At 48.5% G+C, this 14,778-nt stretch overlaps 1 protein-coding gene across 1 annotated transcript in view; it reads right to left on the reverse strand.

The window, feature by feature from the left end:
• Window positions 1-5,326: 5,326 nt before the first annotated feature.
• Rad54l2 (RAD54 like 2) overlaps window positions 5,327-14,778 on the reverse strand; it is a 44,557-nt gene continuing 35,105 nt past the window's right edge. The window contains exons 17-22 of the mRNA XM_090323645.1: window positions 13,215-13,387; window positions 12,349-12,545; window positions 11,054-11,253; window positions 10,094-10,183; window positions 9,018-9,110; window positions 5,327-7,196 (exon numbers count right to left, since the gene is read on the reverse strand). Coding sequence (XP_090179771.1) covers window positions 6,202-7,196; window positions 9,018-9,110; window positions 10,094-10,183; window positions 11,054-11,253; window positions 12,349-12,545; window positions 13,215-13,387 — 1,748 coding nt within the window. The 3' untranslated portion in view covers window positions 5,327-6,201. The remainder of the gene's footprint in view (window positions 7,197-9,017; window positions 9,111-10,093; window positions 10,184-11,053; window positions 11,254-12,348; window positions 12,546-13,214; window positions 13,388-14,778) is intronic.

A 14,778-nucleotide genomic window follows, 5' to 3' on the forward strand; every position in this document is an offset into this window, starting at 1 on the left:
TCCTCGGGACTCACCTGCGCGGCGGCTCCAAGGTGACCCGGGCCCCGCGCGGGCCCTACGCCGGGAACTTTCTTGGCCTCTGCCGTTTCTGACTGCACAGGCCAAGGCTCAACGCCGGGAAGGCCGCGCTGCGATGGAGACCGAGGAGCCCACGGCCCTGACAGGTGACACCTGTGCTGGTCAACATGGCCACTCCTAAACCTGCCTCCAAGACAGGCTGGGCACCCACTGACCAAGGGCGCGCCAGCCTCGGGGCTCGGCAACTCTGCTTGCCATTCTTCCTCCTCTCCCCTAGGCAGGGGCAAGCCTATGCCAATGGCCCGGGCAGCTGGCCAGCATGGGCAGCTGGCCCCTCGAAGGAACTCAGGGCCTGGTTGGCAGGTTGTGACAACTTTTTACCAGGAAGACGGGCTGTGCGCTGACACACATTTCCTGTGCCACAAGGAGGGAGGGGACGTGCACGCTGGGTCACGGACAGGCTCTTCCTGGAGTGTTTGCAGTCACTTTTTCCTATTCATCATCTTCTCCGCTCCACTCACTTCCTTTAGCCTGGTAGGGAGCTCTAAGAGCTCCATATCAGAGTTCAGGGTATGACGTAGGCCTTTCTAGTGTGGAAGATGTGACTGGGCCTGCAGGTCTTTGGTCAGCTGCTAGGCTTCATCCCACAGGGCAAATTCTTACCTACGCTTGGCAGGATTCCTGCAAGGCCTTCTCTGGCCATGTGGAGGCAGTAGCCTCCTTTGCAAGGCACTTCATTCAGATACTTTGCAACAGGTCTTAGGAGACTAGCTCACCTATTAGCCCATTAACTTATAGTTATAGTTGTGCGCTCAGACTTGGCTTTGGTCTCTTCTTACCTTCCTAAATCCAGTGAAATCTCAGCAGCTCTTTAATTCTCTGTGGGTCCTCTCCCTAAAGAAACTAAAAAAAAAACTTTGGGTGCTGGTGGCTCAATCATTCCCGTCATCCAAGCTATTCAGGAGGCTGAGACGGGAAGATTGCAGTTCAAAGCCAGTCTAGGCAAGAACGTTTGTGACTTTTTTTGGGGGGGGAGTGGGGCAGTCCTGGGGCTTGAACTCAGGGCCTAGCACTGTCCTTGGGTACTCTGGGTCAAGGCTAGTGCTCTGCCACTTGAAGAGCTCAGGACAGTGCCCGGGCTGAGTTCAAGCTCCACGACTGACAAAAAGAAAAAAGAAATTAAAACTGGGGGAGCTAGTTCTGGAGAGCCTAGAAATGCAGTGATAGTACAGAGTATTCAAAGGAGAAATGGCATAGCCTAGTGAACCCCATTACCCACAGAGCCTGCCTGTTCCCTGTCTCACCCCCAATGCTATCTCAGTGCCTACCATTCTCTGAATTATATCCTCGCCACCATTCAGCTCAACAACAGTCTAGACAATGCCTGAAGTAAATAACACTTCCTTCTTAGGTTTAAATTTTATTTTACAAAAAGAGAAAGAAAAAAAACCGATAGGCAGTTATACTGACTTACAATTGTTCTGTTTGCTTTTTTTCTTAAAAAAAGTGACATGAAACACAAGTAAAAATAAATATGTCATAGAAACAGCCAGTTGCCCAATCTCTGGGACAGAAGTGCCTGCCTGCCAAGAGGAGGGAAGCCCGTGATCATACCAGCAACTGGCTCACCCAGCCACAAATATTCCTCGAAACGTAGGCGCAGGTCCCAGGCCTCAGGGGCATCCTGAGGAAAGATGGAAAACCAAAGCCAGATGCCACGCCCTGGGGCGTCTTACTCCTCTCCCCTCCCCGGTGGTGGCAGTGTGGCCTTAGTGGTTGTCCATAGTAACCCCTCCATCCATCTGGACCCTCTGCTCCCTCTGAAGAGGATACAAAGAAAACAATGAACAACAACAAAAAAAACCTGTCTTGGGCAGACTTGAGGGGATTCTTCTAGTGAGACCCCAGCCCACCCTGAGTTAACATAACCAGATAACAGTCACTTTACACCAAGGTGCACACGAGCACACATGTGCAGTTGTGCACACACACACACGCACACACACGCACGCACGCACGCACGCACAGAGTCAAACACAGCTGGGCTGAGCTCTTGGAGGGGGTTTGTTCCTGGGACAGGTCACAGTAATGAGGTCCTCTCTTGTCTGATTATCATTCCAGCAGTGGTAGCAGAGAGTACCCACCCCCCCCACCCCCTTCACAGCCATCAGTATTGCAGACTCTACAGCTGGCCCAGCAACATCTCCCTACCACACTAGATGACAATCAGACAGACATGGGGGGGGGGTGGAGGGGGGAAGGTGCAGGCAAAGGACCAGGAAGAGCAAAGAAGGTGGACACTTGCCTGCTTGGGAAATTCATCGTTGTAAGACTCAGGTATTCATGAAAAGCCTAGGGCCAAGCTGGTGGCGCAGAAGAGACACTGAGGTGGGTGGAACACACAGGGCAGGTAAGTTGGTAGGAGGGGAGCCGAGTGTATAGGCAAATGATGGACAGTGCAGCATTCTTCCACAGGCGGTGAGGTGTTCATTTCCTGGAAAGTCAGCTGAGAGCCACCAAATCTGTGGCTCTTGATGGGGTAAGGGGTGGGGAATTCAATTTCTCTTGGGAGTTTTGATGGGGGAAGTGCAATTTAGCTGAGCATGGGATCAGGTCATCTGAGTAATGAAAAGTGAGAAGTCCTACCAGAACACCAGAAACCAGAAATGCAAAGCCTCCAAAGAAGCCCCTTCCCAATGGGTTGAGGACTTAGTTTCAGAGCAATGAACGCTGGGCTTAACTACCTGCTGAGACTTGCTCTCCCGACAATTGCAAGCCACAGTCTCAACCGTATGGCTGGTACTTGGTTGTTTCAATCAATAAGCAACACTGAGCCCCAGCCACTCTGTTTCATGCTCCTAGAGTGGGAAATTTCACTTCCAATTAAAACCACCAATATATCATCTGCACAAAAATTCCTGGGGAAGAGAGTTCCAAGGACCTGGCAGTTATCCTTAAGTGGCATAACTCAATGGGATAACACATGGGAAAAGAGCTGACCCCCTATACGGCTCACTTACTTCCTTTCTTAACTATGCCTCTGCCAGCAGTCTTTAGTACTGTGCTCTCAGGACAAGCAATTGCAGGACTCAAGACCCTTACAGACATTTCCTGGAAGACAATACTAGGGAACGTGTCTAGCTAGGCCATCCAGGCCTGGGTGACAGGTAGACAGAAACCATCACCTTTTTTTTCTTTTTTTAAGAGAGGGTGCCTTATTTCACTTTTGAGACATGGTCTTACCATCTAAGCTTAGGCTGGCTTCAAACTCAAGATCCCTCAGCTTCCCAGCTGCTGGGATGATAGCATGGAAGCATGAACACCTGGCTTTGGCTTACCAAGTATTTTCTGATCAGAGAAAATGACACAAAATAGTTCCTGAGCTCCCAGACTTCCTGCTACCCGTAGATACCTGCTCAGGTTTGGTGCATGCGCTCTTTTGCCCACTAGCACACACAGACAACAGAAAAAAGTTAAAAAAAAATCAAAACCATAGAACTGATTGCATTTAAATGCCCCATGATCTCTTCTCCTAAATCCCTACACAATGGAAGATGAACATCATGACAGAAAATCCAAGTCAGCTTTGTAGAACCATGGCCTCTACTGAGCAGAAAGACTCAGGCCCTGGAAACACTGGGTAGACAGCCTAAGCTGCTGCCTCTCAGAAGACCCACGTACTTTCTGGCCACCCGTCTCCTTTAGTAACTGATTTTGGTTCTCTATTGAAATGAGCTCTGTTCTCTCAAGACTGTTGCAGTACTCTCCTGTGAGTGAACACAGAAATACCTCTTTTCCTCAATCCCTCTTCCCCCTCCCTCCCTCCCACACCCACCCAAACACACACACACTCACTCACTCTCTGGGATCCCAGTATTCTAGAATAATCTAGTATTCCAGAATGGATTCTGCAACTGGAGATCAAGACTAACTAGCTCCTACTGCCCAGCCTTGAGCACCCTGCCAACTTCACTATTTTCACTACCCATCTTTGCGTCTAACAGGAGTAAGTGCTGGTTGAAGCTGTGATTTTAACATTATGAAAATAATTTGCATAGCTAAATCGTACATCTAAGGCTTCTAAGAGTAGGAGAGTTAAGTATCTAACAAGGTCCTTAGGAAAAGAGAAAAAGTTCTACTTTCGGTGTTAACAGCGAACACACATATGCTCATGTATGCGTGTGTGTGTGTCTGTGTACATGCACACACACATCAAGTACACATTCCACCAGCCATCCCCTCAGCTCATCTCTGGGAACAATTCCCCTAAGTCTTCTAAGGCCTGCCAACAATGGAAATAGGCTGGTCACAGAGTTACAGGATGCTACACTGCTCACCTAGGCTGGGAAGAAGTGGATCTGCAGCTACCCAGGCAGGCAGGAGTTGCAGATGGCAAGGCTGGATAGCCAGACAAGATTTTGTTCCTGAAGAACTGCCTAACAATGCTGGGAGAAGAGAGGCCAGGAGACACAGGACATGGCAATAAGAGAAGACAGCCAGTGCTCATGCTTAAGGACTAGATGCTTCTTCCCTGATTACTGGATATAAGGAAGGGGAGGATAACTAGAATAACTAGTATGTTCTTGTTCTTTTAAGACACAGCCAGACTTAAGGCTCCGACAGAGAGGAAGGGTTCCTCCGTGCGCCTTCAAAGAAGATGGAGAAACTGGAAACCAGGCCTATAAAGATCAGTCAACAGGCTAGGGATTTCGTGACATTGTCTCATAGGAAATCAACAGCCCACCCCAGCAGGTGTCTATCACAGCTTCACTATGCAATATAGAGAACTGGTGCCCGAACACAGGATACAGTTCCAGTTGTGGTCATTTCCTTCCTAGCACACAAACTCCATGATCCCAAGTTTTAATCTCTGTGGAATGAACTACCCAGCCTCAGGATTCCCTTCATCTCCCTAGAACAGTAATTTAACGTCAGTCATTTAGCAAAGTTCAAGATAGTCACAATCGAACTGGCTTTCCCCCTGGAATAATCATCTTATTCAAAACTTTTCTCACCAGTGCCTATGGAGCCTGGGTTATTAGAAATTTTCCCTTTCTGTCTCTTCATCTTATCTCCTAATCTCTCCCACCCAACACACACCCCACCCCCCCCAAAAATAGGACACATGAAAAGTCCAAACAATAAATAATTGTCCATAAGAAATAAATTAACATGGAGCTCTCCAATGGGGAGGGGAAAAAAAGAAGAGGGAAAGGCCACCAGGATAGTCAGGCAGCTGGTAGAGTGCCTTTTCCAGCCACAACTCCACAAGCACTTTCCCACAGCACATACCACAGTACTACCCAGAGGGCGACTGGGGAAAGAGACAAAGATTGGTTAATGCCCATTATCTCCCACGAGTCCCCGCACATTCTCAGACAAAATGGAGCTCTGAAAACCAGGGTGGGGGCGGCTTCTCTTCACCCAAGGAATACAAGGAAACTTGTATTTTTTCCATGGCTCTTCTCCTGGGCTCAGCCTGCCTGATGTTTTACTAACAGTTAACATGAACCACCACACTCTTGAGTTTCCACTTAAAAAAGATAAATTTCAATTTTTTTTTTTTTAAATTTCCTTCTTGGGTTCCTCCCTCCCTTCCCCCACTCATCCCTGCTCTGCTACACACAGGTACCTACGCATGCCCACACCCCCACACACTCCTAAACACACATACCTGATCTGCTGCCTTCCCATAGGATTTCAATCTCTATCCCTGACCCACCCTCCTTCTCTCCCTCCCTCCCCTCCCAAGGTTAGTCACTCAGTAAGGCAGCTCTCTTGGGAGAGAATGTTCCCCAAATGGGATGTGAGCTTTTATGCTCAGATGGGCAAGCTAGCAGGCAGCAGAAGCGAGGGAGAGAGACAAGCTTCCTGCTCCTCTATCCCCGTAGTTAGGTCCCTGATTTCCTGCTATTGCTGCTGTTATTTTTTTATTTACTTATTTATTTTTTGCCTCTCCTGTGAAACAGCAACATAGCCCTGTCACTATGGCCAACAGGCCTTCTTTATCTTCTACCTTTCCTCCTGGACAGACAAGTACCCTATATTCTCAGAAAGCTCAAACTGCCACCTTCCACCTTGGTGGGTAACCCTCTAGGGGCCCCCATTGAGGGGTGTGTGTGTGTGTGTGTGTGTGTGTATAGGTGTGTATGTGTGTGTGTCAAGGGGGGGGGGTCTCCCCAGCTATTTCCCAGTGACCTCTATCACATCATCGTCCTTATCCTCATCATCATTGGAACTGAACCCCACCTCGGCAACCTCGTGAGAGTCAAATGGAGGCACCTGCGACCGGAGGAGGCCGCTGGCTGGGTAGCCTGCATGTGGGGACATGTAGCCGGGGTACACAGACACGCCCCGCGAGAGGTTGCTGGGCAGGACAGGGGAAGGAAAAGGCGCAAACATCCTTGGCTCGGACAGGAGTGGCTGTGAGAAGGGGAGTGAATAGCTGGGCAGGATCCCCGGCACGGAGGGGTTGAGCAGGAAGGAGGGGTTGCTGGCAGTGACTGAGGTAGCCGTGGAAGAGGAACTGACGGGGCCTGCCGGCACCAGAGGGTCAGTAGTCACTGGGAACACCAGGCGGGCATCTGCCAGCAAATTGGACAGCTGGTAGTAGGATGGGGTACTGCCCATGAACAGGGAGTTCTCCCCAGCCTGGGAGGTGAAGGGAGGGGTGAGGTTATGGTTTAAGGAGACGGGTGGCATGGCAAACCCGCCAGAGACAGGATACCCGTGTTCGTACGGCTGCACGGGGGCTGGCAGATGGCCCTTCCTGGACCGCCGGCGGGCAGACTCCTGGGTGGCAGATGGAGCGGCCAGCTTGCGCTTGTGGCCCCTTAGGTCCAACACGGGACGCCTGCTACCACAAGGCTGGCCAGTCACCAAGAGGGAACTATTGAGGCAACGACCCCCAAGGCGTGGCTCAGTTCCAAGAGCTGGCCCAGAAACAGTACTGTTGTCCACGAGCTGGGCCGGGGGGCCAGGCAGGGTGGCGCTGATGCTCGGGGAGCTCTGACGGGACTCCCGGGCAGCGGCTACATCTGCGTACTGCTGGAGCTCACTGATGATCTCCGGGCTGTCAGGAGAGACGGGCCTGGCCAGCCCCTCGGGGTCAGGGGCTTTGGGGGAAGAGGCACTGTGTCTGCCGTTGCTTGTGGATGCAAGAGAAGGCCCCTGGGAACCTGAGGGGAAAAACAAAAACACAAGGAACTGAGACCAGAATAGCAAAGGAGAGACGTTGATAATGGCTGCCTTTTCAATCAAGGTGGGTAGCTCTATCACTTGAGCCACTCTTCCATTTCGGTTTCTTGCTGGTTAATTGGAGATTAGGGTCTTATGCCTTTCCTGATCAGGCTGATTTGAAACCATGATCCTCAGATCTCAGCCTTCTGAATAGGAAAAAAAATCCTTTGATGGTAAACGTACGTTAATTTGTGAGAGGGCAAGTAACTTTTCTACACTTCATCCTTTGCCTATCTCTAAAATTCTACCCAGGTGAGTCCTATGTGACAATGGGAAAGAAAACCAGGAGTTCATTCTTAGATCTAGACTTTTTGTGTGTGGGCTGTGGGGCTTGAACTCTGGGCCTGGGCGCCATCCCAAAGCTCTTCAGCTCAAGGCTACCTACCACCCTACCCCTTGAACCACAGGGCCAATTCTGGTTTTCTGGTGGGTAATTGGAGATAAGAGTCTCATGACTTTAGTGCCCCAGGCTGGCTTTGAACCTTGATCTCAGATCTCAGTCTCCTGAGTAGCTAGGATTACAGGTGTGAGCCATTATGCACCTGGCTAGATCTAGACTTTCTCTGGGAGAAAAATATAAGAAAAGAGCCAATTCAAGGGTAGGGCTACAGGTGGTAGCCTTGAGCTGAAAAGCTCCAGGACAGCACCCAGGCCGAGTTCAAGACCCATGACCCCCCCCCCCCCAAAAAAAAGCCGATTCGGCTTGAAAACAAAACAATGCTAATAGCTACGAAGGACACTCAGGAAATCCATTTATGCATTAGATACTATGTACTCAATCGTAGGCATACTAGAAGTATAGGATTGAGCTATTATTATTAATAAATACATTTTTAAAAGACTAGTATGTTAGCATACTAGTCTTAAATGATTTATATGTACATTTTATATAGTCATGTATGCTGACACATACAACCAAACTCTGTAATATGTACAAACATATGTTTTATACATACAATCATGACCATGCACACTTCTGTAACATTTATCAAGTATCTCTGATTAAAAATAAATGAGGGGCCTGGACTGTGGCCTAGTGGTAGATTGCTTGCCTAGCATGCACAAAGCCCTGGGTTCGATTCCTTGGTACCACATATACAGAAAAATCCAGAAGTGGTGCTGTGGCTCAAGCGGTAGAGCTCTAGCCTTGAGAAAGGTCAAGGACAGTTCCAAGGTCCTGAATTCAAGCCCCAGGACTGGCAAAAATAAATAAATAGAGGGGGGGAGGAAGTTAACCGGACCCTGAGTTCAAACCTCACAATAAATGAATGAATGAGAAAGATGGGCCCAGTAGCTCATACCTCTAAGCTGCTCAGAAGGTTGAGATTTGAGGATCATGGTTCAAAGATAGCTTGGGCAGGAAAGTCTGTGAAACTCCAATGAACCCAACAAAAAACTAGAAGGGGTACTGTGGCTCAAAGTAGTTAAGAGTGCTAGCCTTGAACAAAACGCTTAGGGATAAAGTCTAGGCCTTAAGTTCAAACCCACAACTGACCCCCCAAAAAAGTACTCTTTGCCTGACGTATGTAACTGTAACCCCTCTGTATGTTATCTTTCTAATCACATTGAAAATTTTCAAATGAGAACAGCACCTTCAAGAAAGAGAAGCGATTAATGAAGGGTACAGAAGATCAAACCCCGACTTTTCACTTCATTACCTCTTTAGAATTGTGACCTACATATACATTACGTGGGGGAAAAATGAATTACAAACCAAAGTGCTATATGCATATGTCAAAGCAAAGTAAAAGCTACTAGACCTGAGGCAGCCATTCGACCGTCTTCAGGGACCTTTGATTTGCCAGTTGCCCGGACAGCAAAGATCCGTCCATCACTGGTTCGGATGTACGTCCCTGAGAAGACAGAGGCAGGCTGTTAGAAACAGACAGGCAACACAACCAAGAAACTCCAGGCCTAGGCTCGGTGGGCTGAGAAACAGCAGTGAAACTGGGTCTCAAACTCCTGTTCAAGGCTCCTAAAAGTGGGCCTTGTTTAGCCAAGATTTTTTTTTTTTGGTAAGTTGTAAGGCTTGAACTCAGGATCTGGACACTATCTCTGAGCCACTCTGTGCTCAAGGCTAGCGCTCTACCACTTGAGCCACAGGGACACTGCTGGGTTTTGAGTGGTTAATTAGAGATAAGAGTCTCAAGGGGACTTTCCTGCTGGGGCTGGCTTTGAACCCTGATCCTCAGATTTTAGGCTCCTGAGTAGCTAGGATGACAGGCGTTGTGAACGACCAATGCCTAGCTTAGCCAAGATTTTTATTCTAGCAATTTCATCTCTCTCTCTATGGAGGCCGGAAATGGATGTATGGACTTTGCAAATTACTACATTCAATGGTGTCACGTTGCCCGTGTGTTCTGATTCACTCACACAACACATCTCCTAGTCTAAGACTCCACGGCGCTGCAAGCAAGTACGTATAAGTGACACAATACTGCTTTCCTTCTAATTCTGGTCTCTTTTTGTACATTCTCCCTTATCCTAAGATTCCCCACTGGAAACGCGGCAAAATATGAAACATAGGAACACTAATTCCCCCCTTTTATGGGGAGGACGCTACTGGGATTTGAACTCAGAGGTTATACTTGCTAAGTAGGCCTTCTCCTACTTGAACCATGTCCCCTGCTCCCCTTCTTTTAAACCAATGACTGACTGCCTCTGAGTTCAACCCAACTTTGGTAAGCTCCTAAAAATGCCGTTTTTCTTACATTTTCAGCAACCGTGACTTTCTTATGGGATGTTTTACCTCTCCCCCTTCTCAAGGTCAAACCATAGTTCTTATTTTTTCTGCATCCCAGCCTTGGCTGGGACGAGCTCTTGGCCAGGCTCTTACCTTTTGTCCCTCGGATGATATGGATGCTTTCACCAGCATTAATTCTTGCCTGAACATCTGTGGAGCTGTTAAGCCCAGGAATAACAATATCTAGTGAGAAAAAAAAAATCTTGCAATTAGATCACACAGCAAAGAAAATATAATGTCTCACATCCATCCCGGGTTCTACATTATTATTTCGCCAGAACGTAACTTCCTGAAGACTCGGTACTGTACTTAAGGGTAGATTAGGTAACAGTCCTAAGTATGATAAGATACAAAAGAAGCTCAATAAAACACTTCTTGGAAGTGATGCTGTGCGCTCAAAGTAGTAGAGCTCTAGCCTTGAGCAAAAGAACACAGTGGACAGGGCCCAGGCTCTGAGTTCAAGCCCCACAACTCACAAAAGAAAGAGAAAAAAGAAGAGAAGGAAGAGGAGGAAGAAAAGAAATTACTTATTTATACTTATAGCTGGTCACCAGTGGCTCCTACCTGTAACTCTAGCTACTCAAGAGGCTGAGATCTGAGGTTTAAAGCCAGCCGGGGCACGAAAGTCCACAACACTCTTATCTCCAATTATCTACCAGAAACCTGGAAGTGGTGCTATGGCTCAAGTGGTAGAGTGCTAGCCATAGCTGAAGAGCTCAGGAATAGCATCCAGGGCCAGAGTTCAAGCTCCACAATTGAACCCCCACTCTTCCCCCCCAAAAAAACCCAAAACACTTTTTTTCCTTGCTGGTCCTGAGGACTGAGCACTGGGCCTGGGCACTGTCCCTGAGCGTCTTTTACTCAAGGCTACCACTCTACTGCTTGAGCCACAGAGCCACTTCAGGCTTTTTCTGTGTATGTGGTACTAAGGACTCGACCCCAGGGCTTCATGTGTGCTAGGCAAGGACTCTGCCATTAAGCCATCTTTCCAGTCCCCAGTCCCACATTTCCTGAGTGAATCTATTCCCCGGAAGAGAACCGGGAGTTCCCCACCTGTCGTGGTGACCACCTTCTGCACGAGGACTCCTGCCCGCTGCAGGCAATTGATGGGGAAGTTCATGGATGGATTTGTGCTAGAGGCAGAGCTGACGGCGCCCCCGAGGGGGACATGTCGGGGCATCATGGGGATGGGGGTGGACTGTACAGGGCGAACACTGGCCACGGGCTTTTCATCACCCTTTAGTGTTGGCTGCCTGTGAAATAAAGACAAGCACACTCAGAGTTGGGTAGAACCACTGCAGAGCCTCTCAAGACCGACCCCATTCTGTCCCCTTGGGTGCTGCTAAGAGAAGCATGCGAAGAAGCCCTCAGGTTCTGCTCAACTCATACGCAGGCCAAAGGCAGGAACTGACCCAGGCTAAAGGCTCTCAGAGGGTGAGCAGGCAGTCATCCATAGGACAACATCTTTCTGGAAAAGGAGGGCACCATGGGCTCCTGTGGAGTCTGGGCCAGCTACATCAGGACACACCCTGTGTGTCACATAGATATCTAGGGAGCCTCCTTTTCCTTTTCTTTTCTTTCTTTTTTTTTTTTTTTTGGCCAGTCCTGGGGCTTGAACTCAGGGCCTAGGGATTGTCCTTAGACACTTTTTGCTCAAGACTACTGCCCTGCCACTTGAGCCATAGCACCACTTATGGCTTTTTCTGTGTATGTGGTACTGAGGAATTGAACCCAGGGTTTTGTGCATGCTAGGCAAACACTTGACTACTAAGCCATATTCTTAGCCTCTTCTTTTCCTTTTAGCAGCTGGTTTCTGCCCTGCTCATATGCTCGAAGTTCCAGAAATCTCTCTCTCTCTCTATATATATATATGTATTTTTTTTCCCTTTCTTTCTTTCTTTTTTCTTTCTCAGCTACATCAAAGCCACAGAATGAAATCTTATTAGGAGAAGCAGCAAGTTTCACAACTATGACCTAAGCCCTCGGGAAAATATGGCCTTTCCCCTTGAACGTCACTGCCAGTGGGGGCTAGGGCCATGCAGCTGTATGGGAGGGCTAGCCTTCTGCAGTCTGGGAAGCGACACTCCCTCCACCAACCTGGGGTTCAGAAGGGCTCACCTGAGTGACAAAGAGAGCACTTCACCGTTCCAGGCAGTGGAGTCAAAAGTTCAGTCATCTAAGACGCCAAGGCTGTTGGACTGTTTGACACCTGACCTTAAGAGCACAGCTTACCACTTCCCAGCAGCCACAGGGCGGGATGGACACTATCTCTGGTTGCAGTGGAAATTAGGGGACAGGTGTATGGGTCAGGCCTAACACCTGAAGGCCTTCTCCCTTCAGCCACTTACCAGTTTCTCTGACTAAAGGCGGGGATGCTGGTCAGGCTCTGGTCGCTGGCAGGGTAATACTGCGCGTACGACGGGCGGGTATAGGGCACGGATGTGCGCTTGTCCTCCTCATAGCTTTTCTTTGCTGCTTTCTTCTCGGCCTTGGTCAGCTTGTGATCCTTTCGGTTGAGGAGCAGTGACTCGTGCTCAAAAGGCTCCTGGAGACAGGAGGATGTTGAACTTAGTTATAACGAACCTTACTTTGGGACTAGGAAGGGGTTGTCTGTCTCTATCACTGGCTAAGAGCCTGATCATAGCTACAAAGGCAGCTTGCTTCAAGAATGGACTGCAGGCTCAGCATTGGTGCCTCATGCCTATAATCCGAGCTGCTCAGGAGACTGAGATCTGAGGATTGCCAGCCCAGACAGAAAAGTTCTTAAGACTCTTATCTCCAACAAACTACTTAGAAAAGGACAGAAGTGGTGTTACGACTCAAGTGGTAGAGGGCTAACCTTGAGCCAAAGAAGCTTAGGGACAGTGCTCTGAGGTTAAGCCCCACGACAGGCATTTAAAAAAAGCACACACACACACACACACACACACACACACACACACACTTCATAACTTTAATGTAGTATCATCTATAGCTACCTAATACTCTGAAAAGGATCGAGAGTTTAATAAACATCTGCATTTTTGGAACTCTGCCTTCTCTTTCTACTGTGGAACAAAATCTTCGAATTATTTCACATGGCTAAGCTGAGCATTTCTAGGATCAGAGCTGTCTGCATGAAATGCCAGTTCATCTTTGGAAGCAAGGTGGCCAGGCAAACCTTCCGTGGCTGAGGGTGGCCATGCTGGGAACTGCATGCATGCCAGGTTTGTACCTTGGTGATGAGGTGAGGGAATTTCAGACAGGCAAGCTGCAGGACTGACTCCTTGATGTCCTTTATATTCAAGGATGTCTGGGGAGCTGGCTCCTTCTCAACAAAGTGCAGTAGGTTTTCCACCTCCTTCCGGGTGAAGTTCAACATTGGGTTTAGATCATCTACTACCCGATCTACAGAGGAAAAGACGAAGAAGTCAGATTTGGCAAAAAAGGCTCAAAACTTGGGCCGGGAGTTTGGTCTAGTAGTTAAAGTGCTTGCCTAGCATGCATGAAGACCCGGGTTCAATTCCTCGGTACCACATACATAGAAAAAAGCTGGAAGTGGTGCTGAGGCTCAAGTGGTAGAGCTCTAGCCTTGAGAAAGTCCAAGGACAGTGCTCAGGCCCTGAGTTCAAGCCCAGGACTGGAAAAAAAAAAAAAAAAGGCTCAAAACTCAAGTACAAGCTGGTGCTAGTGGCTCACACCTGTAATCATAGCTATGCAGGAGGCTGAGATCTGAGGATCATGGTTCAAAACCAGCCTGGGCAGGAAAACCTGTGAGTCAAGTGGTAGAGTGCTAGCCTTGAACAAAAAAGCTCTGGGGCAGTGCCCAGGCCCTGAATTCTAGCCCTAGACCAGCACAGAAAAACTGAAAAATGAACTCATCTCATAGCCCAAAGTCAAATGTGTGAGGCCCTGGTAAGAAATGGAAATATAAGAAAGAAAATGACATAACTACATTGGATTTCACTATTGAACTCATTCACACATTGAACTCAAGTCACTTTTTTTTCCCTCCCAGTTGTGGGACTTGAACTCTGGGCCTGGGCATTATCCCTGAGCTCTTCAGCTCAAAGCTACCACCCTACCCCTTTAGCCACAGTGCCACTTCCTCAACTCACTGTTTACTCATTTATTTTCCTTGAACTTGGGGCTTGAACTCAGGTACTGGATCTTCTCCCTAAGCTCTTTTGTTCAAGTCTAGCACGCTGCCATTTTGAGCCACAGCTGTCTGTTTTTTGAGTGGTTACAATTACAGATAAGTTTTATGGGGACTTTTCTGCCTGGGCTAGCTTCAAACTGATCCTCAAATCTCAGTCTCCGAGTAGCTAAGAGTACAGGTGTGAGCCACCAGTGCCTGTATTCAATTCACCGTTTTTTTTTTTTTTTGGGGGGTGGGGTGGGGAGGTTGGTCATGAGGTTTGAACTCTGGGCCTGGGTGCTGCTGGGTGCTGTCTCTGAGCTCTTCAACTCAAGACTATCACTCTACCCCTGGAGCCACAGTACCACTTCCGGTTTTCTGGTGGTTAATTGGAGATAAGAGTCTCATGGTCTTTAGTGCCTGGGCTGGCTTTGAACTGCAATCCTCAGATCTCAGATCTCCGCCTCCTGAACAGCTAAGATTATAGGTGCAAGTCACTGTGCCCAGCCTCAATTCATATTTTTTTTGTCAGTCTTGGGCTATAGCTCAGGACCTGAGCACTGTCCTTGGACTTTCTCAAGGTTAGAGCTCTACCACTTGAGCCTCAGCACCACTTCCAGCTTTTTTCTATGCATGTGGTACCAAGGAATCGAACCCGGGT

Source organism: Megascapheus bottae, chromosome 32 (assembly GCF_031878675.1).
Source record: "Megascapheus bottae isolate mThoBot1 chromosome 32, mThoBot2.hap1, whole genome shotgun sequence".
NCBI lineage: Eukaryota > Metazoa > Chordata > Mammalia > Rodentia > Geomyidae > Megascapheus > Megascapheus bottae.